Source organism: Poecilia reticulata, linkage group LG17 (assembly GCF_000633615.1).
Source record: "Poecilia reticulata strain Guanapo linkage group LG17, Guppy_female_1.0+MT, whole genome shotgun sequence".
Lineage (NCBI taxonomy): Eukaryota > Metazoa > Chordata > Actinopteri > Cyprinodontiformes > Poeciliidae > Poecilia > Poecilia reticulata.
This window is the reverse complement of record NC_024347.1, coordinates 3,511,127-3,535,031: the sequence shown is the minus strand read 5'-3', so window position 1 is coordinate 3,535,031 and position 23,905 is coordinate 3,511,127. Positions and strand designations below refer to the sequence as shown.

At 40.8% G+C, this 23,905-nt stretch overlaps 2 protein-coding genes across 3 annotated transcripts in view; one reads left to right on the top strand and one right to left on the bottom strand.

The window, feature by feature from the left end:
- The first annotated feature begins 6 nt into the window (after window positions 1-6).
- Window positions 7-9,527, top strand: LOC103479191 (abl interactor 1-like). The gene is made up of 4 exons (XM_008433487.2): window positions 7-141; window positions 3,299-3,388; window positions 5,269-5,454; window positions 6,525-9,527. The coding sequence occupies exons 1-4, from the start codon at window positions 48-50 to the stop codon at window positions 6,698-6,700; spliced, it is 546 nt and encodes a 181-aa protein (XP_008431709.2). The 5' UTR covers window positions 7-47; the 3' UTR covers window positions 6,701-9,527.
- An 822-nt stretch (window positions 9,528-10,349) lies between these two features.
- LOC103478954 (amyloid beta A4 precursor protein-binding family B member 1-interacting protein-like) overlaps window positions 10,350-23,905 on the bottom strand; it is an 18,626-nt gene continuing 5,070 nt past the window's right edge. Inside the window, exons 3-13 of one of the 2 annotated variants that reach the window (XM_008433117.1) lie at window positions 22,255-22,339; window positions 20,430-20,635; window positions 18,661-18,732; window positions 18,423-18,582; window positions 18,213-18,334; window positions 18,072-18,143; window positions 17,828-17,971; window positions 13,137-13,247; window positions 11,352-11,450; window positions 11,188-11,272; window positions 10,350-11,025 (exon numbers count right to left, since the gene is read on the bottom strand). In XM_008433117.1, the coding sequence (XP_008431339.1) occupies window positions 10,976-11,025; window positions 11,188-11,272; window positions 11,352-11,450; window positions 13,137-13,247; window positions 17,828-17,971; window positions 18,072-18,143; window positions 18,213-18,334; window positions 18,423-18,582; window positions 18,661-18,732; window positions 20,430-20,635; window positions 22,255-22,339 (1,206 nt within the window). In that variant the 3' untranslated portion in view covers window positions 10,350-10,975. The remainder of the gene's footprint in view (window positions 11,026-11,187; window positions 11,273-11,351; window positions 11,451-13,136; window positions 13,248-17,827; window positions 17,972-18,071; window positions 18,144-18,212; window positions 18,335-18,422; window positions 18,583-18,660; window positions 18,733-20,429; window positions 20,636-22,254; window positions 22,340-23,905) is intronic. The other variant, XM_017309839.1, reaches the window with a different exon arrangement.

Genomic DNA, 23,905 nt, shown 5'->3' with positions numbered 1-23,905 from the left:
CCCGCCAGATCTCCCGCCACAACTCTTCCACCACTTCCTCGGCCTCCATGGTGTCGGCCACAGGGACCTACCGCCGCGCGCCCTCCGTCTCCTCCCAGCAGCCTCACGTCAACGGGGGCCCGGCGTTCCAACAGAACGCAGGTAGGTCAGAGCTTTAGGAGGGAAACACTGTAGTATTCTTTCTTGCATTTCAACTGTAAAATCAGAGATTTTTTTTGTTTATGTTGTTGTTGACTGGGATGAAAATGGTTGAGGAGATTTAAAAGTTACGTTTATCCCTTTAGTTTGTCACATCACAGCCACATTTTTGGCTGGGATTTCATGTCATTGAATGGGAATAAATGCGAAAAATAATAATTAGGGCCAGGACTTGAATTAATAACCGATTTGAATGTGTTAAATACCTTAATGCAAATAATCTTTTTTTCTTTTCTCTTTTTTTTTTTTTTACATACATAAGTCTCAAGGCGGAACCTTTGCATTCATTTGTCTCTGATAYGCCTGTAAATCTGACGCACAAGCTACAAAAACGCCTCTTCTCTTGGCCCACTGGGGTTGAATTTTTTTCTTCAAAAACGATCTAAAAAAAGACTATTGTTATGTTGAAGTTGTGCTTAATGGAGTAAAGCTATTAAAGCCTAAAATAGCACCTGAATGCTAAACATGTAGCAGCAGCACAGACGTCCACAACGCTGGACATCTATGCACAATGTCCACATTTCTAAAGGAGTTCAATGAATTATCAGGGTAGAATAACACTTTGGACCAAACTGACAGTTGGATGACAGATTAAAAACAATAAATATCTGTGTTGTTAAACTTATACTTCTACATGTGCAAAATTAGTAGAGGGGTATCTCAAAAAACTACCGGACTTTTAAAAAAATGTTCTTTATGTCTTTTTCCCCCCCTAAACGTAAGGAAAAAATTCCTGAGTGTATCTCCAGCTGAGGCTTGGTCTCCAAAGTATTGTTCCAAGCCAACTGAATTAAAGACAGTGCAATGTTTTTTTTTTATTTGAAATATTTTTTGAAGCAGTGTATCATTTTCCTTCCATCTCATAAATATGTGCTACTCTGTGTGAACCTAATACAAAACTTTCTAGGCTTAATCATACTTATGCAAGATGATGAGTCGTGCTGAAACCATCCGGTTTCCGTTCTGATTTGTTTCATCAATACTTCTCACCACTTTACGTAACAAACCTTTAAATCACCTAGAGGAAACTTCCTGCTCTTTAGATCTTTAGGAGTGGATCTGAAACACAAACGTCCGCCCGGCAACATGGGGAAACCCATTCCTTCTTATCCAGGGCCTTGRATTTATTCTCCCCGTTCTCCTCTAATGGCTCCTGCCTCCGAGGACGACCATCTTTCTCAGCAGAAAACGCAGACAGACGAGGCAGYCTCTGTGCCGGTGTAGCGTAACCGGACTAAAAGTGACTCCTGGATTTGCGGCGGTCGGTGGCGATTACAGGAAGCGGCTGGGCGAGTTGACACGTTTGAGCCGTAGACGGATAGCAATAAGGCACAGTGAGACTGCAGACGCCCTTCCATTACATGTGATTTATGAGTCAGAGTTGGCATGTGTCTGCGTGTGACATCATYTTTGAGTGAGGACGGTGGTTTGCCTGTCTGCTTATCTCTCTCTTTTTTTTTTTGAGACAGTGGGGATTAAACTGCTTTTTTATACAGGCATAAGATGATATTCCATCAATATGTATGATATGTATTCTTAAATAGGGCTGTAGTGATACAATAATCTCACAATACGATACAATACGCGATATTCTGCTCACAATACGATATATATTGCGATATTCCGCAAGTGTTACAATTCGATACACTTTTGCGATTTTCTGACAGATTTTAGAGGGACAGAGTGATTTTGGTGACATTTTGTGACTGTTATAGAGTTGGATTGAATTAATTTAACTGAAAACTGATTAAAAGCACCAACTACACAATACCTGGCTCTGGTTGGACATGGACACAGACTTAAAGTCGACAGCTGGACAAAATGAATTAAAGAAGTGGTGAGAAAACATGTTTCTTTTAATTGAAACAGTACAAACTGTAGCTTACATGCATTTGTAAAGTAAATAATACCTTTTTAACCTTGACACTTAACATCTGAAGGAATCACTCTRAGCCTGATGACCTAATCACTCTCCCGGCGAAGCAAGCAGTGAGTGAGCAAGGTGACAGTTGGATGTTACGATACTTGCGGGTGAATATCGATTTTTTCTAGTTAAGAAAATATCGATATATATCGCAAAAATTGATATTATTACACAGCCCTATTCTTAAATGACCTGGATTAGTTATAAATGCTGCGAATTTCTGAATGCGTTTTAGTAGGGCTGGAATGATTAATCGGATTAATCATCATGAATCCATTGTTGAAATAATCGTCAATTAATTTAGCATCGATTAATCATTAACTATATGAGCATACAGACTCTAAGAGAGCAGTAACCAAACCTATGCAAAAAATCTACATTTTACACTTAAGTTGATATAAAAATTTTGTATCCATGTTCAGGTGCCACAGTTTGACTTTCACCTGGTTCAAATTCTGTACAAAAATATCTTAAGCACCSTTTGCTCTCCAATTATTAATCTGTTAATCCTAAAATAATCAACAGCTCAGCCGTATTCCGGATTGATTTTTCACATGTTGATGTTAGAAGTATTTTTTTAGATGCTGGTGGGTGCATTCTTTGAAACAAATGATCAATATGTTGTTGCATTTAGGCAATAACRTGTTGGTTTATTATTTAAAGAAGAAATTGAACGATCTGTTTATTTGCATATTTTAATGTATTTCTGACATCACATATGAAAGGCTTACATGAAAAATCTGCAGGAGGTGGCAAATTGTTTTATCCGATTAATCGTCAGAATTTTCGACTGACGATTAATCAGCTGGTGAGCACGCGCCGCTGCCATGTGTTTGGGTCTGTGCAGCTCTTTGCTTTCTTTTTACTGTCTGAAGCTTCCTGCAGTGTGCAGTTTATTTTTTAATAAAAAAGAAAAAAAAAACAGATGCTGATGAGGCAGATCCTCAAACAGATTAGAAGAAATTCCACTCTAGACCAGAAAACCGAAATGCGTTTCTTCCTGCACATTTTTACCTGCTCTGGCTATTTTTATTTTATTTTTGTTAGTCTTTCTGACTTTCATGCTCTTGTCATGTCCTGTTTCACGTCTCCATCACTCTCCTTGTCCACCTCCRCTCCCCGTCTCTCTCTGTCTGTCGCTTCCTCTGCCTTCTCGCCTGGGCGTCGCTGCTTCAGTGTCTGTGAATCCTCCGCCTCCTCCCCCCATGGTCCAGCTGACCCCGCAGATCCCCCTGACCGGCTTCGTGGCCAGAATGCAGGAGAGCAGTAAGTACAGCATCACACCCAGCCGCTCGTGAGGACACACACGTTTACACACATCCGGCTTCAGAAGGGCTACCTTTTGCTCGCGCTGCCTAGAGAGGTTGCTGGCGGAGCACCCTCTCTGATGTCTGGGGGGTTGCCATGGTGATGAATCAGCCTGGGTCCTCAACTGTCTGTCCTCTAAAAGGTAGAAAATGTGACCTGATGGCTTGCCCTGAATTCTCCACCTGTCTGTGTCTGCTTGCTTAGAGCGCAGGAAACRCCTGCAGACATTTAATCTGGATTATTTTTGAATGTAATATTTCCAACTGCTTTTMTTTTCATGAGTTCTCTGTCTTGATGCTAAAAAGGGATTATCAGTAACTACACAGCCTTGTAAAAGTATTCACAGCCTGAGGGAAACTTTGTAGCCCAGGGCACCAACTTTTAGGGGTGGCCCCAAAGATTTTTATTTTTATTTTTTTGTTTTTTAATTAAATTAAATCTTTATTTCGAACAAGTAAAATGACAAAATAACAAAAATGCTGAAGAAAACAAAATATATATCATAATAATCAAACATTAAAAAAAGAAGACAACAAAACTTCCACAACCAGTTTGAAAAAGCAGATTAAAGGCGAAGCTTATTAAATCCTACCCCCAATCTGTCTCATTAAAATATGTCCCACATCACACATATTTCCACATCTATGAATGTGTGTTTTGAAAATGTTGTATAAAACTTTATTTAAAACGTCTAGGCCAAAAATTATGTGAGTTGTAAGATTTTAGGATTTTCTTTTGTAATAAGAATAATATTCAAGCATTAGAAGATTATGAGGCTATAATCGATTACTTTGACAGCAACATGGAGTGATTGGCTGGATGACATATTAAACCAATTCGGTTCRTACCTGCAGATGCACAGAGGGATTATTTGTTTGCAAACATAACGGATGAGCGCACAACTTGACTGCAGAAACTGCACGGGTTGCCATGGCTACCTGCATTTACCTTGCTGTTTTAACGTTATCTAGCATGTTGTTGGCATACTACTGTTTGTCACAGTGAGATAAAATGAGTTACWTCACCAACTTGACATTAGTGGAGGAGAAACATCTTAAGGAGCCAAACGTGTCGTTTCATATAGGTGAGCAGATAAATGACAAGAAAAAAATGGCTGTCATGTTTCACTCGCTTGGAACATTAAAGCAGTTTTGTTCACGGTAAGATCACTAGCGCTCAATGAGATGAAAGTGTACRTGGTTTCTAAACACATTGCAATTAGATGCAATTTTTTATTGTTGGTCTGTCCCTAAAGCTCAGAATACATTACATAAAATAAGCTTACTGTATTTGCAAGAACAGAGAATAGCAGGCTGTAAGTTAGARTCACACATTTTAACAAGGGAGCCTCCCTGCACAGGGATCTTCAAAGGGTGGCGCATTTCAAACAGGCACTACTGTCGCTTCGTGTATCATCCTTAACGCTGTTTTTAKTACAGAAACCTTTGCCAGAAATATACTTAAAATCTGACTAAATCCAGACTTTTTACTGCAGGTAATGAAACTGCTGTCAGGGGTGGATTTTATTATGAACTTAAAACATCGCTGGAGTCAATTGRTCRACCTATGGGAACCAAAGAGTTGCTTTAGTACATGAGAAAGACATTGTATATAAARACTTATCATGTGAAAACAGATGTGATGTAGATCTACATGCCAGACWAACTGATTTTTAGCCAGGATCCTTCACTGCCCTCTACTGGTCAGAGTATTTCATMATTTCTTYGCTGCTTTCTTAAATTAAATAGAAACGTTTGTGATGACTTTTTACTCGGCATATTTAGATCAAATTGAACCAAAGAAAAACGAATTGTTTTCTGCATTTTCTTGTGTTCCAGTAACAGACAGTCCAGCTCCGCCTCCTCCACCTCCCCCAGAGGACATAGGTGTGTTTGAGGAGCCTGCTCCCCCTCCGCCTCCTCCGCCTGTGGACTACGAGGAAGAGGAAGCTGCCGTTGTTCACTACAGCGATCCCTACGCTGATGGAGACCCCCACTGGGCCCCCAAGGCATACTTRGAGAAAGGTCAGTGCCAGTGGAAACCATGTAATATTATTCAGAGTCCCTCACAGACTGGAAAGGATAGAGTGCCACTGATGTACATACAGAGCCAAGTTCGGTTTGGTTTACGTCAGCTGTGTCAAGATGCAAACAGGGCTAAGCAAATTTCTCTTTTCTATTGCATAATTAATTTCAATTTAAATAACTCTGGCTTTAGGAGCCGTAGTCTGTGAAATACTTTACAAAATAATTCATCCTATATCAGTGTTTCTCAACCATTTTTGGCCCAGCGCCCCCCTAGCCTTTACCCAGGTCCCTCACCGCCCCCCACCAAAGAATTTGCAGGCTACTTTACACTGATCTAACGCCCCCCAAAGGCATCCCAGCCCCCCTTTTGTAAAAATGTCCACCAGCGCTCCCTGCCATCCTCTGAACGCCCCCTGGGGGGCGGTACCGCCCACGTTGAGAACTGCTACTCTATATCAACAAATGACATAGGATGAATAGAAATTACACAGCCACAGCAAAGGGAAAGTAGTGCTGAAAAATTGTGGAGAAACAATTCAGAACCACTCWTTTTTTTTTCTCCTGCTCTGAATTGAATTTACTCTACATAGATACCCGTTGTCGTGGCAACCGACTGACAACACCTCCACTAGCCTGCAGAGCAGACAAGTAAAATGTGCCAGGGACACCAACACCAATAAACAACGGAAATATTTCCCACACAAAAMACCAGAGCATTCTGTCCGTTACAGTTTCATGGTTTCGGGCCTTWTGCTTATTGATTATTAATAAAACACTAGCTCTGGCTAATTAGCTAATTTAAACACCTGTTCTGCTGATGATAAGTCAGAGAGTAAGCTTTTTTTGTAAACTGAATTCTGCCGCACATCTACATGCTAAGGTTGTCAAAGTCAAGCTAGCATAATGAATTATCTGCTATATAAGTTCATAGTGAACATTTGTATTTATTGTTATATATGGGCTGWTATTGGGCACGGAAAGGTCTTGAATTTTGACATGGAACATTTGTACTCACACAGTCCTTTATATTCACTAAACATACAGCATCTTATGTTCTTCTGACCCAGTTGTGGCCATCTACGACTACACGAAGGACAAGGAGGACGAGCTGTCCTTCATGGAAGGCGCCATCATCTACATCATCAAAAAGAACGACGACGGATGGTTCGAAGGCGTCTGCAACGGCGTCACCGGACTCTTCCCAGGRAATTACGTCGAATCAATCATGCATTACGCTGACTAAAGAAAATAACCCAAAAAGCGAAGAAAAACCTCCAATGATGGAGCTCAGTTTTTTTTTATACATAAGATCTACATATGTACAGCCGTATGATGAGAAACGAAGCTCCCATTTTGAGTAAAGTGCCATGGTGATTCTTATTCTTTGAAAGYATTTTATTTAGATCCRCGCGAGTTGTGCTTGCATTTATTTAGTCTACTAAAATGAGAATGTTGCACAAAAACGGGGAAGGAGTTTAATATTTGACAGGCTGCGGTCTGCTAATTTACACTGGAAATACAAAAAGAGGAGCCTCACTAGAATTTACCCTTAACCATATGTTTGTCATTGCAAACTACTATGAAAAATACAGTAGATTCAGTCTGAAAACTGAGACGAGGCTCCTTTAGCTTCRACCCTGATTATTTGCACTGCGGACCACCAGAGCGACTCTTCCCTCCGCTCCGACGGACAACGAAAGCGTCAACAAGTGCGTTTAGTTAGGACACGACTGAATGTTCCACGCTGTCGAAATCACGAAAAACGCTTACGAGCGGGAGTGTGAAGGTGTGTGTATTTACACCGCTCTGTGTCGAATTACAAAGGAAGGTTGTACAGAATGCATTAATAGACAACAACAAAAAAAAAAGAGAGACAATTTCCTTCTTCAGTCTGGTGGAGTTTCTTTCTGTACTCTAACGTGTATATAACGTGTAACGTGACCAACTGCCAGTACAGTACATTTTGTCGGTGTGCTTCGTCAGTGGAGGTGAGCGGTGCCAAGGCTGGGTTCCTTTTTCAATTTAGCTCATTTTTACTTGAATGTTCCAATTTTTTTTTTGTCTTCATCAGTCACGGTGCCATTTCCGTTTTGGCGAAGTGATTGTGTCTATTCSGTTCTGATTCGGTCGTCGCCGCTGTACTCGGTGACGCTGTCGCTGTTGCGTCTGTTCATGTTGTTTTCCTTTGTGTCGTAGCTGCACTGATAGTCATCAACGACTGTAGTGACTTTGATTTCCGTCTCACTGTTGATTGCGACGCGCCAGTCGCCGTCAAGCGGGGAGCGACGAAGGACGCCCCGGGAGAAGTCGTTCATTCTGCAAACATTTGCTGGTGCGGTGCTTTCCAGATGGTGCTCACCGACCCGAACAACCTCAAGTGCGACACTGCTTAACGGAGAACCGTAACGAAGAACGCGGAGGCGTGTCTCTTATTTTCCAACATCGCTCGCTTTTTGATTGTAAATTCCGTCAATCATATCTGTAATGTGAATGTAGGCAAATCAGCAGTAGCGCGCTGTCAGTCACTCCTGATCTCTGGTTCAAGATCCTGTGCTAAACATCTCTAGCTACTGCTGAGAAAATACGTTTAAAGGGACACGTTAGCTTTGCTAAGCTAACATTCTACTAAAATGTTTTAGTAGTAGTTCTCTTACCTGTGGTAGAGGCAGGAAATATTCCAGTGAGTTTGCGGAAAAGTTAAGCCCTCAGCTAATCAGTCATTGTTTCAGCTAATCTGCTGCTGCTGTCTCCCAGCCAATTAAAATGCTTAAAATGATCAGAAAACCTGGGATGTGATGAATGCAGTGCAATTCCATAGAAAACAAATATTGTAGGCTCCTTTTGTTTTTTTGGTGCCTATTCAACATAAGCGGGCGCTAACTACCCCTTGAGTGCACTTGCGTGAAAGTAACAGGAAGTGCTTAAATGACTGACATGTTCAGTCTTTTCATCTGATACTTCAGTGCCTCCCTTTTCTAATGCCGCCCTGTGTAAGTGCCCAGATCAAGAGCCACCACTGCCCTTTGAATACAATGCTACAGTAGAGGATATGGCGTAGGGTTAGGGTTCACATGTAAATAACCATAACTCAATCAGCAGAGTTTAATGTAGTAAAACAGATGCTGTGTGGCTGAGAAAATAGCAGCAGGAAATAGGATCCTGTGAAATGTAGTTATGTAGCAGTGTACACCGCAGATGTAAACATTTTTCAGTTTCCGTTGTTTTAAATGGACGAAATACGATAAAACGGCTGTAACTGGCTAGCTGTTAGCCTCCTACCACTCTCACTTTTCTACAAACTCTCTCTACACTCTGCTGCAGGTAAAGGAACTTCACTTCCAACAATATGTGAACTACACCTTTACGGTCTAAGGAATGAGGGCTGTTGGTAGTTTCCTCTCTAAAAAGAAAACCCTGCTCTTACAAATTGATTGTCGGTGGAAGTAAAACTCCTACATATCTCTGAAGCCTATTGATCACATACTCGTTTGTACTTTGAAGTGACGCCTTTTTATCATTTTTACTTTACCAGGGAATGTCCTGATATGAGCAGTATTCGTTCAGCCTCTCTGCATGATCGTGTATCATTTATAGACTATGATTCTCCAGTGCGTCCCTGTCTTGATTGTATTTGACATCATGAGGCCGTTTGTGTTTTTTTTTAATTGAGAAGACGACTTTTTTCTACGTGATGCATTTTTAACTTTGCATTTGACTTTTTTTTTTTTTGTACGTGAGAAACGGCAGAGAAGCGTTTGCTCGCAGTTTGTATGTGAAGGTTTTATTTATACCCTTTTTGTTCTCATTTTGGAAATCATGAACTGGCCACCGGCGGGCAGAAAGTGTTTACTCGCCCCTAATGCCAGGGCATCACCAGACATGGCACCCTTTGTCCAATGTGTTTTCATATGCTCAAACGTGGAATCAAGAAGAAGAAGAAAAAAAAGAAACGTGTAACTTAAATGTTCATGGGAATAGAATCTGTTTGTCCTCCTCTCAGTTTGTACATAGAATGTGCTCATTGAAATTTATGTACAGTCTTTTTGTAATAAACAGCTTATTGAAACAAATTTTAAAGTTTTTTTTTTCCAAAGCAAAATGGAAATGGAAGTAAAATTCCAGATTTTTCAAAATCGGTCATATTTTCCTTGGCGTACATGTTTATTGGGACGTGTTGAGTCAGAAAAAGACAGAAAACTGGGACCCTGAAATTTTTGTTTTTTTCATAGGCTAAATAACGCAATAGCGAGCCACATCCTGCTCTTGTTGCTGAAAATACACCATCTTAAATCAGCTTTTATAAAAACAATAAAATAAAATAAAAAAATTGTGGCCCATGAAATACTTTCAGCTGTACATTTTTGGCCACCTTGGCAAAATGTTTGTACAATACACAGGGTTTGTACAAAGTTAAAGATCTCTTTATCGTCCGACCTCAGACTTGTTGTCCCCATGTCTTGTTGGAAATGGAGAGTAGGACAAATGTCCACAGCAGGACCCCCATGATTGCACTTCTTATACTTTTTTTTTATAAACAATTATTTCCTAAACCGTTACTGCCTTAATTTGACATTTTTATTTTAAGAAAATTATATATTGTATTTACAAGTATATGTCATTTACACTGTGATCACTAGATGGTGCCAAAGTGCCTCCAAAGGATTATTTGTGTTAAATAAGCAACAACAGGCAACCAGAAGCAAATTGAGAAGATTTCTCAAGAACAATAGTCAAATTTGGAATTAACACAGAATTCCTCTCTCTGACTCTGTACAACCATGATCTACAGTACAAGGTCATGCTAATACTATGAGGTACAAGCATGACCTTGCACCTTACCCATTTGATCTTCCAAAATTGCATTTTCAGACAAAATAAAAAAACCAACAACCTCCAAGCAATCTTCATTTATTATCATACATTAATCCTTGTTGCAAAGTGCTTCAAAAGAAATATTAAGAGTTTGCAATAATATTTGCACTCTATAATATTGCAATATTGTAGAGTGCAGGCACAAAAAAACTAGAGCCTCATCCAGACTATAAATTTAATCCCAAAAATGTGGAAATTGTAATGATGTTCTACAAATAAACACAAATATACACAACCCATTTTATGTTTTGGGTCTACAATGTTTAATAAATCGCTTTTCTACAAAAATATGACTTATTTTGTTTCAAGAAAATTTTGCATGTTATTATTGAACAAATGAAAATAAAAAAGGCACATGAAGCTTGCCTTTAAAATTTGAATTTATAAAGAAATTATTTTTGTGGCCCCCAACAGTTTGTAACTTGACGGTTTTGTCCCTTCTGGGAAAAGAATCGAACACCACTGTTCTTGGCTTCGTTTTCTTCCACATCTTATCCGCAGGTGTGAATAAACGAGACCTGCAAAGTGATACAAACTCCAGGCAAGATGATGTGCTGAAGGAAGTTTGTCTCAAAGATATTCTTGTCCAGAAGGAGGATTGAAGAAGTCAGGTGTCAGGTGATGGTTTAGTTTCAGTGAATTTGGCTTATGAACCTGGGTACGGGCTTTCCAGGGAGGTAGCACTGTTGGACTTCTCTGCAGAGAAATATAAAACGTTCCAATTTTAACATTTAGTCAACAGGTTGTCTTTTCCTGATTGTTGCATCGCTATGTTTGACGTATCTAAAGAGATTTAGCTCGGATGGAGCCGTTTCAGACAAACCATTAGTTTTCTCTTCTGCATTTCTGGGTTCTCACCTTTGTTTGCTGCCGAGTAGGGAATCTGCAGAGTGGATGCTCTGGTCACCGCAGCTTGATAGTTCTTGTACAGCGCAACGCCGTACTGAAACACACACACAGAGGACACACATCTGAGAACACGCAACACAATGCGCATCACAGCGAGCGGCGATGAACCTGACCTTTGCTATTCTGATGGAGTTGACCCAAAGCAGAAGCGTGTGTTTGTCTTCGCAGCACAGGATCTTGATGTAGGGAGATTCCTTCTGGATGCAGGGATGCTAAGGCAGAGAAAAATCTCTGAGTATGTTTATTGCAGAAGGACGGTCTCAGTTCACTTTTAACGCTCCACTTAGGTTTGCAATGAAACAAAGGAATGTGTGGGAAAGCACCTCATGTCTACTGTTAAGTACAGTGGAGGATCTGAAAGGCTGTGGGCCTGACTTTCTTTCAAAATCCTTTGTTAGAATGCATGACTTTATGAAGACTTTGAAAAAAAAAAAATCTGGTGACCTAAAAAAGTGTCATCAGTGAGTCTTTCAGTGGGACAATGTTCCAAAACGTGGAAAAATCACAGAAATAGTTTACCAAGAAAATCTGCACGGTGAGCTGAAGAGGTGTTTGTACAAGAGTAAAAAAAATAATAAAAAAATAATAATAATTGCTTATTTGTCGGATATTTTTCGATGGGATTTTTATCCCCTCACTGAATAAATGTATTCTGGCGTTGCATCAATTTGTCATTGTGAGATTACGCCACTATAAAAGCTGGATTTATTTTAAGACTTGACACGTCTAGGTGCCAACAAATGTGCCTGTGTTTGATTAAACCACTGGACTCGGTTGTTGTGCTACAACAACAACAACAGACAATGAATGTATTTCATTAAGCCTTGTCTAAGGCGCTGAAGGAAATACATCCATCCATCCATTTTCTTTCACCCTTGTCCCTTAGTGGGGTCGGGAGGGTTGCTGGTGCCCATCTCCAGCTAACGTTCCGGGCGAGAGGCGGGGTTCACCCTGGACAGGTCGCCAGTCTGTCGCAGAGCTACACAGAGACACACAGGACACACAACCATGCACACACACTCTCACACCTAGGCCAATTAACCTAACAATCATGTTTTTGGACTGTGGGAGGAAACCGGAGTACCCGGAGGAAACCCACGCATGAACATTCAAACTCCATGCAGAAAGACCGGGGCCGGGAATCGAACCCAGAACCTTCGTGCTGCAAGGCAACAGCTCTACCAACTGCGCCACTGTGCAGCCCGCTGAAGGAAATGGTTTCATTATTTTCTTAAACGAGTAGTACAAAAAAGAGCCAGCAGAGGGCAGTGTAGGCACACTAAAACTGAAAAAAGAAGGGATTGCATTTGATATTAGTTGTTTTTTTTACCTGTATCTAGAGAGTTTAAGCTGTGCTGTTTTTGTTGTTGTGCAAAACATGCAAAGCATGCCCTCTTAAGCCTGCAGCCTGATACTCCACATTTTGTTACCAGCCCTCTTGCTGCTCTCACGGATCTTTTCAGCTGAAACTACAGAAACACCTCGGAAACACTACAGAAACACTCTGGTTTAGGGCACCACCTCGCCGCCCTCTGTTCCTTATTTTGCGCACCGTCTTCCTCTTTCACTTTGCCTGTTTTCATATGTGCACCTTCAAGAAGTCTGAGGGGAGCTAAAAATACACCCATCTGTGAACTCTGAATGCAACACATCTGTTAAGCTGCAATAAGCCCGAGTGGCAACTCATTGGTACAAAGTTGATCATGAAACTGCACTTGTTATACTTAATGGCAACTCCTCATGCCAGTCACTACAATCAGCCGCTGTCGCCTCAAGACCAGTTTGAACATTAGGGCGAAAAATATAGTTTCCGCCAGTGCGTGATCAAAGTACTTTTCATAGAGAAAAAAAACGCCTGAAGAGTAAAGGAGCTCTTTAAATCCTGAACAGCACCTTACCTTTAACAGGAAACAGAAGTCTGTGGGAGCTCGGTATTTCTGTTTGTAGCTGCTGGTGGTGTAGACGTTGACTTTTTCGAAGCGAACAAAACAGGCGAGATCAGTGGAAGACTGAAGAGAGAGAGACATTTTTAGGGTGTGCATTGCTGAGAACTTTGGAAGACGTACAAAGGATGTCGCAACTCCTTCAAGACAAGTATCCGTAGCACCTCTTTGCTGCCATGAGCTACAGCAGATGTGATTGGTGGTCTGGCACCACGTTCTGATGAATCGTACCTTTCTCCTCATGTGAAAAGGCCTTTGGACATTGGTTCCCAACCCCTGTCCTCAGGCGCTCGTCTTCTCCATGGTTTAGGTGTGTCTTTATTCCAGCACAACTGATTCAAATCATTGCATGACCTCCTCTGTTATGCCAATTGTAATCACTCAATTGTTTAAGTCAGTTGTGAGGCAGCAAGAAAACACCTGAAACATGCAGGAAAGGGGCGCTTGAGGGTCTGGGTTATAGGAAGTCTTCTGTAACCAACTAGAACTGGATTTGCAGTCCCGTGATTAAATCTAGCTGTTTTTCACTACCGGACAAAGCACAGCAGCCCCATATCATCACATAGCCGCCACCATGCTTCACTGTAAGCAAGATGTTCTTTATTATGAACAAGCTAGACATGTTTCCGATTTAATTCAGCGTGCCACAGAATCCCCAAACCTCTGTGACTCATTTATGGAGCTGTGAGGAAACTGGAACCGATTTTTGTGGTTTTGTTCGGCCTGCAGTAGTGTGTGTCTTGGAGTTCAATAAAGAAGGATTTCAGCGTTTAGTTTTTCACCACCTGGCCCTTGGCAGTCRTTGATTGCTTCCTGTTTTTACCCCGACTAGGTGGTGCAGCCACTGCTCCTTCAACTTTAACTCTAAAAACCTTCAGCTGTATCTCTGGGAACATTCACAACCTCTGTTTTGTTTTTGTATTCCTTTTTTTTTCTTGTTTGTACAATCAAGAATCTCTTCTCTGGAGATATTAGACAATTATAATGATGGAATATTCATTGAAAGTAGGATAAATCTAGACAAAAATATTGGAAATGTTACTTTTATTTAACAGTTCCTGTGTGATTCGTTTCTTGGAAGCACCTACACAATTTTGAATGCGGCAAAGGAAATATATTTGTAATGGATTGAATAGTTTTAGGTGCAACTGAACTTGGTATTTATCAATACATTCTAAAGAATTGTAAAAAAAAAAAAAAAAATCTTAAAGCAACTTAACACACACAGTTCAAAGAACAGTGTCTAAAACATTTACAACTTTTCTTCCTGTTTTCTTTCTCAGCAGATGAGAATAATGTTGACACATTTACCCTCACCGACAAACACGGTGAGGGTAAAGGCTTCAACTTGTTGGTGACAAGTTGAAGCCTAGTGACTTCCTGAAAGTGAAGCATTTTGACTGGCTGCTATTTATTTCTCTCATTGCAATGAGTTTCAGTCATTTTTCCACAACTTGTGTAATATTTTTTTTAAATGGAGTCTGGTATACATATATATCAGCTCATAAGAATGAGTGTCTGATCATGTGGGAATACGGCAAATGGTTCAGAGGAGTTCAGAGGACTCCAAAGCGCTTTACTCTACATTCAGTCATTCACACGCTGATGGTGGCGAGCTACTACACTGTAACCACCGCTGCCCTTGACGAAACGTAAGGCAGGTGAAGTGTCTTGCCCACGGACACGACGGCTGGAACAAATGGAGCTGGTTTCCAAAATGGCAACCCACCAGTTACAGGAGAAACTCCAACCACAATCGCCTCAATACAACATGTGACGTACAATGAAAAACTCAGATACACATTAAAAACTGCTGGGTTTAAATCAACTCAAAACGAGTTGATGTTGTTTTTTTTTTGCAAATCAAGTCTAATCAAGGTTTAAATTTTGAGCAATCCCAGGTCTTGGTTTATTAACACAGTAGAGTTGAGTCAACAAAATTCATGTTCAGCATTTAGTTACCAGTCTGTACAGATCTTGTGAACAGTTCTGTGGTCCAAGTGTTAATGTTGGGTGCTGTGGGGGCGCAGGGACAAGGCACAGCCCATGTACTGAGGCCTTAGTCCTCATGCCGGTGGTCGCAGGTTCGATTCCCGGCCTGGCGACATTTGCCGCATGTCTTCCCCCTCTCCCATAACCCTCTTTCCTGTCAAACTTCTTTCAAATAAAGGCCACTAGAGCAAAAAAAAAAAAAAAGTGTTAATGTTAACCATAGCTGTTGCTAGCTACTTAGCTAGCAATGTTATCTTAAGAAACTTTAGAGTGAGCTAAAGAATAACAAATCTGCTAACGATAACTGTCTGACTAGAAGTAATGATTTCCTGTCAATTTTGGGATTCCTCGTGGTCCATGCATCGGGTCCATTGCTCACTTTGTCTTCTGTATCTGTTTTGGGAAGCACTTTTTATTGTTTGCTAATGACATTCATGTTTATATATCAGCTAGATTAAACAGCAGTACATTCAAATCACTAGTGAACTGTCTAAATCTACATAAGAGGCTGAAAGTGACTGATRCCAATCTCCTGCTTGCAGGAAGATGGGACAGATCGTCATTTCATCGCCGACTTTCAGGTTCAGATGAAGTTCCATCCTGTTAACTTCAATAAAAAGTAACGTTGTTTGTTTGTAAAATCTAAACAAACTACTAATACAATTTTGAATCAATTGCGCATCACGATTGCTCAGTTGTTTGCTATCTCAACGTCCAACTAAACAGACAGTTTGGATAAAGGCTAAAACTTTTTCACAGCAAGAGTCTCTGTTAAAACGAAGCCTTAGTCTGCTCGTCAACAATCTCGAAGGAGATTTTCGGACGCGGGGGCTGAGTGTTTGCAGTTGTGTCCTGCAAACAACCACTTCTAAATAAAGTTATTTTCAAACTCGACACAGTCACGGTATAAAAATGTCACGCTGTATCGGTTCTACACTTTTGCACGTCAGCATATCAAAAACAATCTGCTCGTTACCAGGTTCTAAAATTAGCTCAGTCTATCAGCCCAGGTCTTCACCTTTCCCCTCTGCGTTTAACAGTTTCTCTAAGGTGTTTTTCATGAGCTATGTTTAGGTTTCCCTAAAACCCCAAGAGCAGAAAAACCTCAGTTTCCAGGTTGAAATTATTCACATTAGAAAGGTTAAACTACAGTGGAAAAACTATAAAGCAGTGGCTCATACCAACCACCAACAAGAGCAAAAACTACTGGTAGCTGTTTGTCTTTCATATTGTTGTGAAGTAAATTGTTGCCAACTGTGAGGGACCAGACTTTACCTCTTCTTTACAACAGCACTTTACGTAGTTTTTAGGGTATTTGCTTCTCTACGCTTGATGTTCTAATAAGGTCCACTACAGCATGTCAGTCAGGCTGAGATTGAGGCTTTTACTGGCTCGCTGCATCACGCTGAGTCATTATCTTCAGCCATTCTGTTGTAGACTTGCTGCCATGTTTGGGGACATTTCACTGCAGCCTGACTCAGGTTTTGCTAAACATTGTGACTCGGAGTTTGGGCAAGTTAGAAGTCAACCAAAACAAGCCCAGGTCTTCACCTTTCCCCTCTGCGTTTAGCAGTTTCTGTAAGGTGTTTTTCATGAGCTATGTTTAGGTTTCAGCAAACAGAGTCAAATATCTCTCTACTTTCCACCCCCAACTGTCGAAAGAGTCTTCTTCAACAACTTGTGATACAATCCAGCCAGAATGAATTATACTGCTTCCTTCTGTTTGGAGAGACTGATATTTCTTGGCAACTTGAGACATTAAGAAGGTTTTGAGCTGACTTAAATGTTTTCCTGTTGTTAATAATCTTATTGTAGAACAATGGACTTCAGTTCTCCAAGGTCAATGCTGATGTCTTCTCTTCTTAGTGTTGTGTCAACATACATCTGCCCGCTCCGACCCATCTGCGAATGATCAGATAGTCCACTGCTTTCAATTTGAACCACATGGATCTCACTTTACTTCTTAAATCGTTTAGAAGCAATGCAGTAGTATAATTAAAGCACTTTTTCACTAGTGCTATAAATAATGATGTGTTTTTTCTACTCTTGAGGTTAGATTTAAAGGAGCAGTATTATTTTCACATAGTGCCATTTTAAAAAAAAAATCTAAATTAAGTAACGATGCTACCTTCAGTTGTTTTAAAAATGCTATATATCCCAGATATGACTTAAAAGAACTTTTACTTCTGGATTTAGCGGCAAAAGAGGCCGCCTGGCTCTTTCTGAAACTCCGCCTTCAGGAAGTCATCACAACATGGCTCCTCTGTTAACCCTTTAATAATGTTTTTTACCAATGTTTCACTGAGAGGTAACTCATGTAATGAGCTCAGCAGATGCTCAGTTCCACCAGGTGTTTGCTAATTGCTCTTGGCTAGTCTGAAGGAGCTGAGTGGGGGACGGCTGCTCTGTGAGGCAGAAGCTCTGAAGCTTGGAAACTGCAGCTCTGAAGGTGGGACTAGGTCCAACCAGGTGTTTTCCACAGCTGAATGGTTGCCATGTCAGAGATGAAAGGATTTCTCAAACACGCATTACATAATCAAAGCAACACTCCAAGTATGTTTGTGATGAGCGAATAGCATTATAACATGATGTAAAGCTCAAAAAGGTTAGTTTTACATGATACCCCTTCTGTTTCTTTCTTTTATGTGTCATACCTTTGATTTTCCTTTGGGGACATAATATATCCCAGAGGCTCTAAGCATGAAGTAGCGAGGTTTCCAAACTTTCTTCCCATCCTCTTTTAGGTGTAACACGCCCTCGAGATTAGGGACAATAGTGGTAGAACCTCCGAAATGCTCCTATTGTAAGAAAAGAAAAACAACGCAAAGGTAATTCTTGGCTAACCGAGTTAAAATGTGTGATGGAGAGAAGACTGATTCGGTTTTTACTGTAACCAACCTTGATCAGAAGCTCTTTGGCCTGGCTGTTCATATTGCTGCTAGATTTCTTCTTCTTCCACATGTAAAAAATCTGCACAATGGATTAGGGTTAGGGTTAGGTAGGTAGTGCGTTCAGGCGTTTCTCATGAAGGGGGCTTACCTGAGGCTCTGTGAACATCATGTACTTTTGAGGCGTTGACAAGAAGTAGAGTTTGTTTTCGCTGACCCGACTCCAAGCCGACAGCGGCTCCACGAGACACTCGTGATCCTCAAAGGCCCTTTCTGAGACAATTTGAGGAAAACGCTGCCTGATTGAGTGCCCACATGGGTTCGGCTCGCTCAAATGTTCGGTGTGTGCTGGTTGCCTCACCAGTCTGCAGGTCTGGATTGGTCTCACACAGACTCCATTCAATGCTGTTCTCACAGTGTGTCTTCTCAAACAGAGTGTCCAAAACGTCCCTGACTGTCTGCCTCTCGTCCACCATCAGCGTCTTGGAGCTGTTGTCACTCATCAGCACCTTAATGATCAACTGTAAGGGGTGGAGTACTTGGTTTAATTGAGCTGTGCTACTGCAGGGTGGAAGTGAGATGGTGAGCGCTGAGTTTACCTTCCTCACTTTGGCTTCTTTCAGTTTCTCCAGAGCCACTTTAATTTTTTCTGCCTTCGTTTGGGGCTCATTCTGGAAACCATGAATTACAACGTCAGAACAACGATGGGAAAGCTATAATCCACGTCATGACGCCTTGGTCTCTGTCTCTTTAAGACATTTCTGCTCTTTCTGACACTTCGCCTTCAGCATGTCAACATGACGTTTCTCCATTATGCTATTTACAACTGTTCATAGGAGCGAGCAGTAGCTTGGAGGTGATTTCAGCAGATTCACAGATATAACCAGGTGTTTGCTAATATCTCCAGCAGTATTACGTTACATCAATTTGTTTAGCTTCATATCATGTTATGTTATTTCCTCATCGGAAACACACCTGGAGTGTTGCTTTGATTCATGCATGCATGTTTGAGAAATCCCTGAATCTCCCATGGCAACCATTCAGCTGTACAAAACACCTGGTTGTACCTAGCCCCGCCTTTGAGACGCAGCTCCTCCTCAGAGCTGCAGTTTCCAAGCTTTCAGAGCTTCCGCCTGACAGATCAGCCCTCCCACACTCAGCTCCTTCAGACTAGCCAGCAGCAATTAGCAAACACCTGGTGAAACTCCACATCTGCTGAGCTCATTATTTGAGCTACTTCTCAGTGAAACGCTGGTAAAAACGTTGTTAAACGGTTAATAGAGGAGCCATGTTGTGATGACTTCCTGAAGGCGGAGTTTCAGAAATAGCAGGAGCTTCTTAAAGAGGCAGAGGTCTAATTTAAAGGTGTTAAATTAGGAAGTCTAATTTCTTTCAACTCATATTTGATATATGTAGCATGAAGGTAAAATAGTTACTTGACTGTACTATAAAATGGCACTGAGCATCTGGAAAATACATAGTACTGCCCCTTTAAGAGGCAGGATAGACCTTGTAGAGGGAACTGGGCCATCGCAGTTCATTTGAACTCCCAGTGTTTTATTTTAAAAAGTGCCTTACGATGACCTGCGACAGACTGGCGACCTGTCCAGGGTGAACCCTGCCTCTCGCCGGGATAGGCACCAGCACCCCTCCCAACCCCACTAAGGGACAAGGGTGTAAGAAAATGGATGGATGGATGGATGGATGGATGGATGGATGGATGGATGGATGGATGGATGGATGGATGGATGGATGGATGGATGGATGGATGGATGGATGNTGGATGGATGGATGGATGGATGGATGGATGGATGGATGGATGGATGGATGGATGGATGGATGGATGGATGGATGGATGGATGGATGGATGGATGGCCTTAAGATGACATGCATTACAGTATATTAAAAAACTTGTTGGTAGTTTCATTTGGTGTGAGCTATTTTTAGCATTTTTTTGTTGCAATGTAGCGGTAGTATTTCCATTGTCTGGAAAATATTCTTTATTATTTGTGTGTAAAAAATTGGGAGAAACAGGTAGACAGTGGTGGACTAATATATTATTTGTGAAGTTTATATTATGGTGAAGATAACCTTATAAATAGTAAACCACTACCTTGACAGACTCCAAGTTCAGAGCTTGTAGCTGTTACTCTTTTGTAACATGGTGGTTAACACACATTTACATTTTTAGCATCTAAGATCAATTCCAGACATTTAAAAAAAAAGTTTTACACCACATGTCTGTGTACGTTTGCCCAGATGTCTACAGAGCATTTCAACGTTGAGCTATTTTGAACTAAAAATGACATTTTTTTCAGGCTTAAATAATTTTGCGTGTGCAGTGTCTTGTGAAACTTTTAAGTCCTACCATTTTCACAGCTCTAGATGACTGAGTGGTGACCACAGGAAAGGTTACCACAGGCTCAGACTCTTGATAAACGGCAGGTGGTGAGGTTTCATTTCCTGTCGGGTTGCTGGTGTCATTGTGTGTGGAAGATTGTTGATCGGTTGACTTTGACTCCAGATCGGCCATCAGAGCATCCAGATCATGGTCCTCCAGCTCATTCAGAGACTCTGCAGAGGGATACAAAGGAAAGCTTTGCTTAGACAGACCTTCAGCTTTACACATTCTGTCACCGCAGTAAGATTATACACTTTGTGGTACCAGGAAATGAAAGCAGCCTGCAACGCTAAGCCTAGCCTACTGGTGTGTTTATTATTATTATCTTTAACTTCCAAACAGCATATTAAAATATTTTTTTGGTTATTTCTAACCTACAAAATTCTGTAAAGTACGAGGGACTTCGACTGGGATGCTGCACACTCAGAGAATCCCACATCTGCTACAAGTTAGCTTAGCAGCTTAGCAGTTAGCTTTTGGCGCCAGGGTGGGCAAACATTTTGCTTCCAGAGAGCCATATTGGTTTAGTTAAAGGAAGAGGAAGACCATACATTTGTTTTGAAACATTATTCTTCCAGGCAGCTACGTTGGAAAACGCTTTCATGCTTTATTTTCTGACGATGACAAGTTTGTAGCATAGTTAGCGTGTTGGCTCAGAGGTTTCTCCTTGAACACAGTGACGGTCTCCTGGCATGCTGTCTGTGAGATGACATCTGTGATGATACGTGGAGTTTGTGGTTAAATGTTGGAACACTTAGAGGGTATTTTTTTAATATTTTCTTATGTTTTTAATAATCTGACTCTGCCGAACATGTCTGTCAAAAAAACATGAGGTGTTTTGTAAAAAATGCTTCGTATTTTCAGATGTTTTTAGTTTAATAGAAGTTTCTTTTAGAGAAAAAAAAAGACTCTGGTGGTTTGTTTAAACTAATTTAGATTGCACTTGAGGAGACCGAGTCCTGAAAAGAGATTTACTTCTCACCTGCTCTGCCAATTAAATTTTTTCATCACGTCATCCATGATCTGGCATGAGAGTTCATTTTGATGCAAAGCAATAAGGGCTGCATGCTTTTTCCTGGATATAGCTGTTGCTAACGCTGGAGGAAATGAATGCAACATTATCTGCCCGTCATGCATGTGCTTATGATATGACCTGGCTGAAATTGTGCAAGCTCAAAAATAAGATAAAAAGGACTTCTTCCTTCACATATTAATACATTTCTTTATGATTTTTTTAATGCATTGAATATTGCTCCTGACTTTGTTGTGAATTTTCACAACAAAAGATAAATTTGGCTAAAATTACATAAGGTATCAGGTTTTTTCCCCCATTATAAATAAACAGCAGATTTATAATCACAATTTTAATCTTCACAACAATATAAATCTTGCTTGCTGAACGATGAATACATTTCATACTGGAGTTTGGCTATCTCAAAAGCCTGTTAAGCTTCTGCTAATACTGGATTAAACTGTGAATTGTTACATTTTAAACAAACAAAAATCTGTTCTGACATTGTTGGAGAGGTTTTTAAGTAAATAGTGTGGTTGGAGATAGGGGGGGGGGTTCACAAAAAAAAGAAGCTTCCCCGTAAAAAAAAAAAAAAAAAAAAACTTAATCCGGTAACGAGAAATGACAAAGAGGACCTGCTGAAAATTTCTCTTTCCCATTTCGCCCACAACTCCTCATCCTTCTGATCCGCAGCCGCTTCCGGCTAGAGAATGTTAAATATTTGCAGATTTATTTTGCAACTGCCTCAGACGAGACAGTGGAGAATGAAGGAGAACTTGCCGTTCAGGTTGTTGAAGCCGATGGAGAAGGAGCTCTCCTGCGGAGCCGCATCCTCTCCTGATGAAACTGTGGCTTCTGCTAGACTCTGCAGAAAGGCGTGGAGGGACCAGAGGTCAGGGTTCAAATTAAATACTGAACAAACTAGAGGACTAACAGAACAAAGAAAGTTTAGTCAGTTACATTTTAACTCGCTTGTGATATTTGTACAAAAAACTAGAAGAAAAATATTTGGTATGATTTTGCGTTTTTGCAGGGGATGGAAGCCTTAGAGTGATCAGATAACCATCAGCTGATATTGTCAGAAAGTGGGCTGGGCTGCTGTCAGTTGGAGTCCCTTAAAGCATTCAGCATGCTGAGGTGAGTGAATCTTCACCAGTGAAGATGGAGCGCTTGTATAGAGTAGCATGAGATTAATTAATGCACCCGTCTGGACCTTCGTTTTTGAAAGCGTTGAGCATGTATTTATGTGTTTTGCAGCAGTGGTGTGTTTGGGGATATCTTTGGCATCTCAGAGTTTTGATGCTCAAAAATCTTGAGCAGCCAGGCCTGTTATAGTTTTGGAAGTGATAGGGAAAGGCAAGGCTGGAGTTTTAATTACTTAATGCTCTGTTTAATCAAAATCAATTGAAGCAGATAATTAATATCATGATGGGGCTGTTTGTACTTTAATTTAAATCCTTTTCATTCACACTCTCTTGTTTGAAATTGCTTTTGCAGTCATGATTTTGCAAAGAAAGTCCTCCAAACTATCAGTGTGAGTCAATCTGACCTGAACTACAGACTGATCCCATTGTTCTCCTTTCCAGCGTCTATGCAGACAGTGGAGAAGAAGAATGGTAAAATATGCCTCAGACTGAGTCTCCATGAGACATCAGAATGCTCTTGGTGAAAGCTGCAGTTTTTATGACGAGCGGCTTACATCGTCTCCGCCGCCATGAGGTCTGACCCACATGCAGCGGCTTCGGTTTTCATCCTGTTTACGATCTGCAGAGTCCAAACATAAGAGCGCCTGGTGTAATTTGATATCATCCGGACAAACGTGGCGAACGTCGCATGATTAACTGATTCCCCAAACGTTGATTTGAGTAGAGAAAGGAACCGTCTTCTGACCGTTTTGGTGACACTTAAAGTAGAGCGTCTGCAAAAGAAACGGCTGCAAGGCCTTTAAGACTTAAAGCACTTTTATTAAGACAGAAAATCATTTATCAGTGGTATCTGGTCCTGTGGGATCGCTCCTTTAACTGAGCTGAGCCACAAACATATGAGACTGCAGCTCATTTTACGAGAGGCAAAGCCATCAGTAAATGAGTCAGAAACAAACGGACCTGTTGATACTCAGGAGCCTGAAACATACCAACACAGTTAGGAAAGTCAAGAGATCCTGGAGAAATGATGAATTCATCAGGATCAGACTGTTAGGTGAAGGGAGTTATCTGTAAACAGCTTTTATCCCAGAAAAGAAGAGAATGTGAATCGCAAAAATGAAGAGGAATCATTTGGCCATACATTTACAATTAATATTTTGAGCTGCACAAGAATGTTGGCGAATTTAAACCAACCAAAGCATCAGGGAAACATCGCCTCGCCAAATCATTCATATCCATTAATTGTCACAATCGCAAACCTTCTTGCATTTCATTTTTTTTGTTGT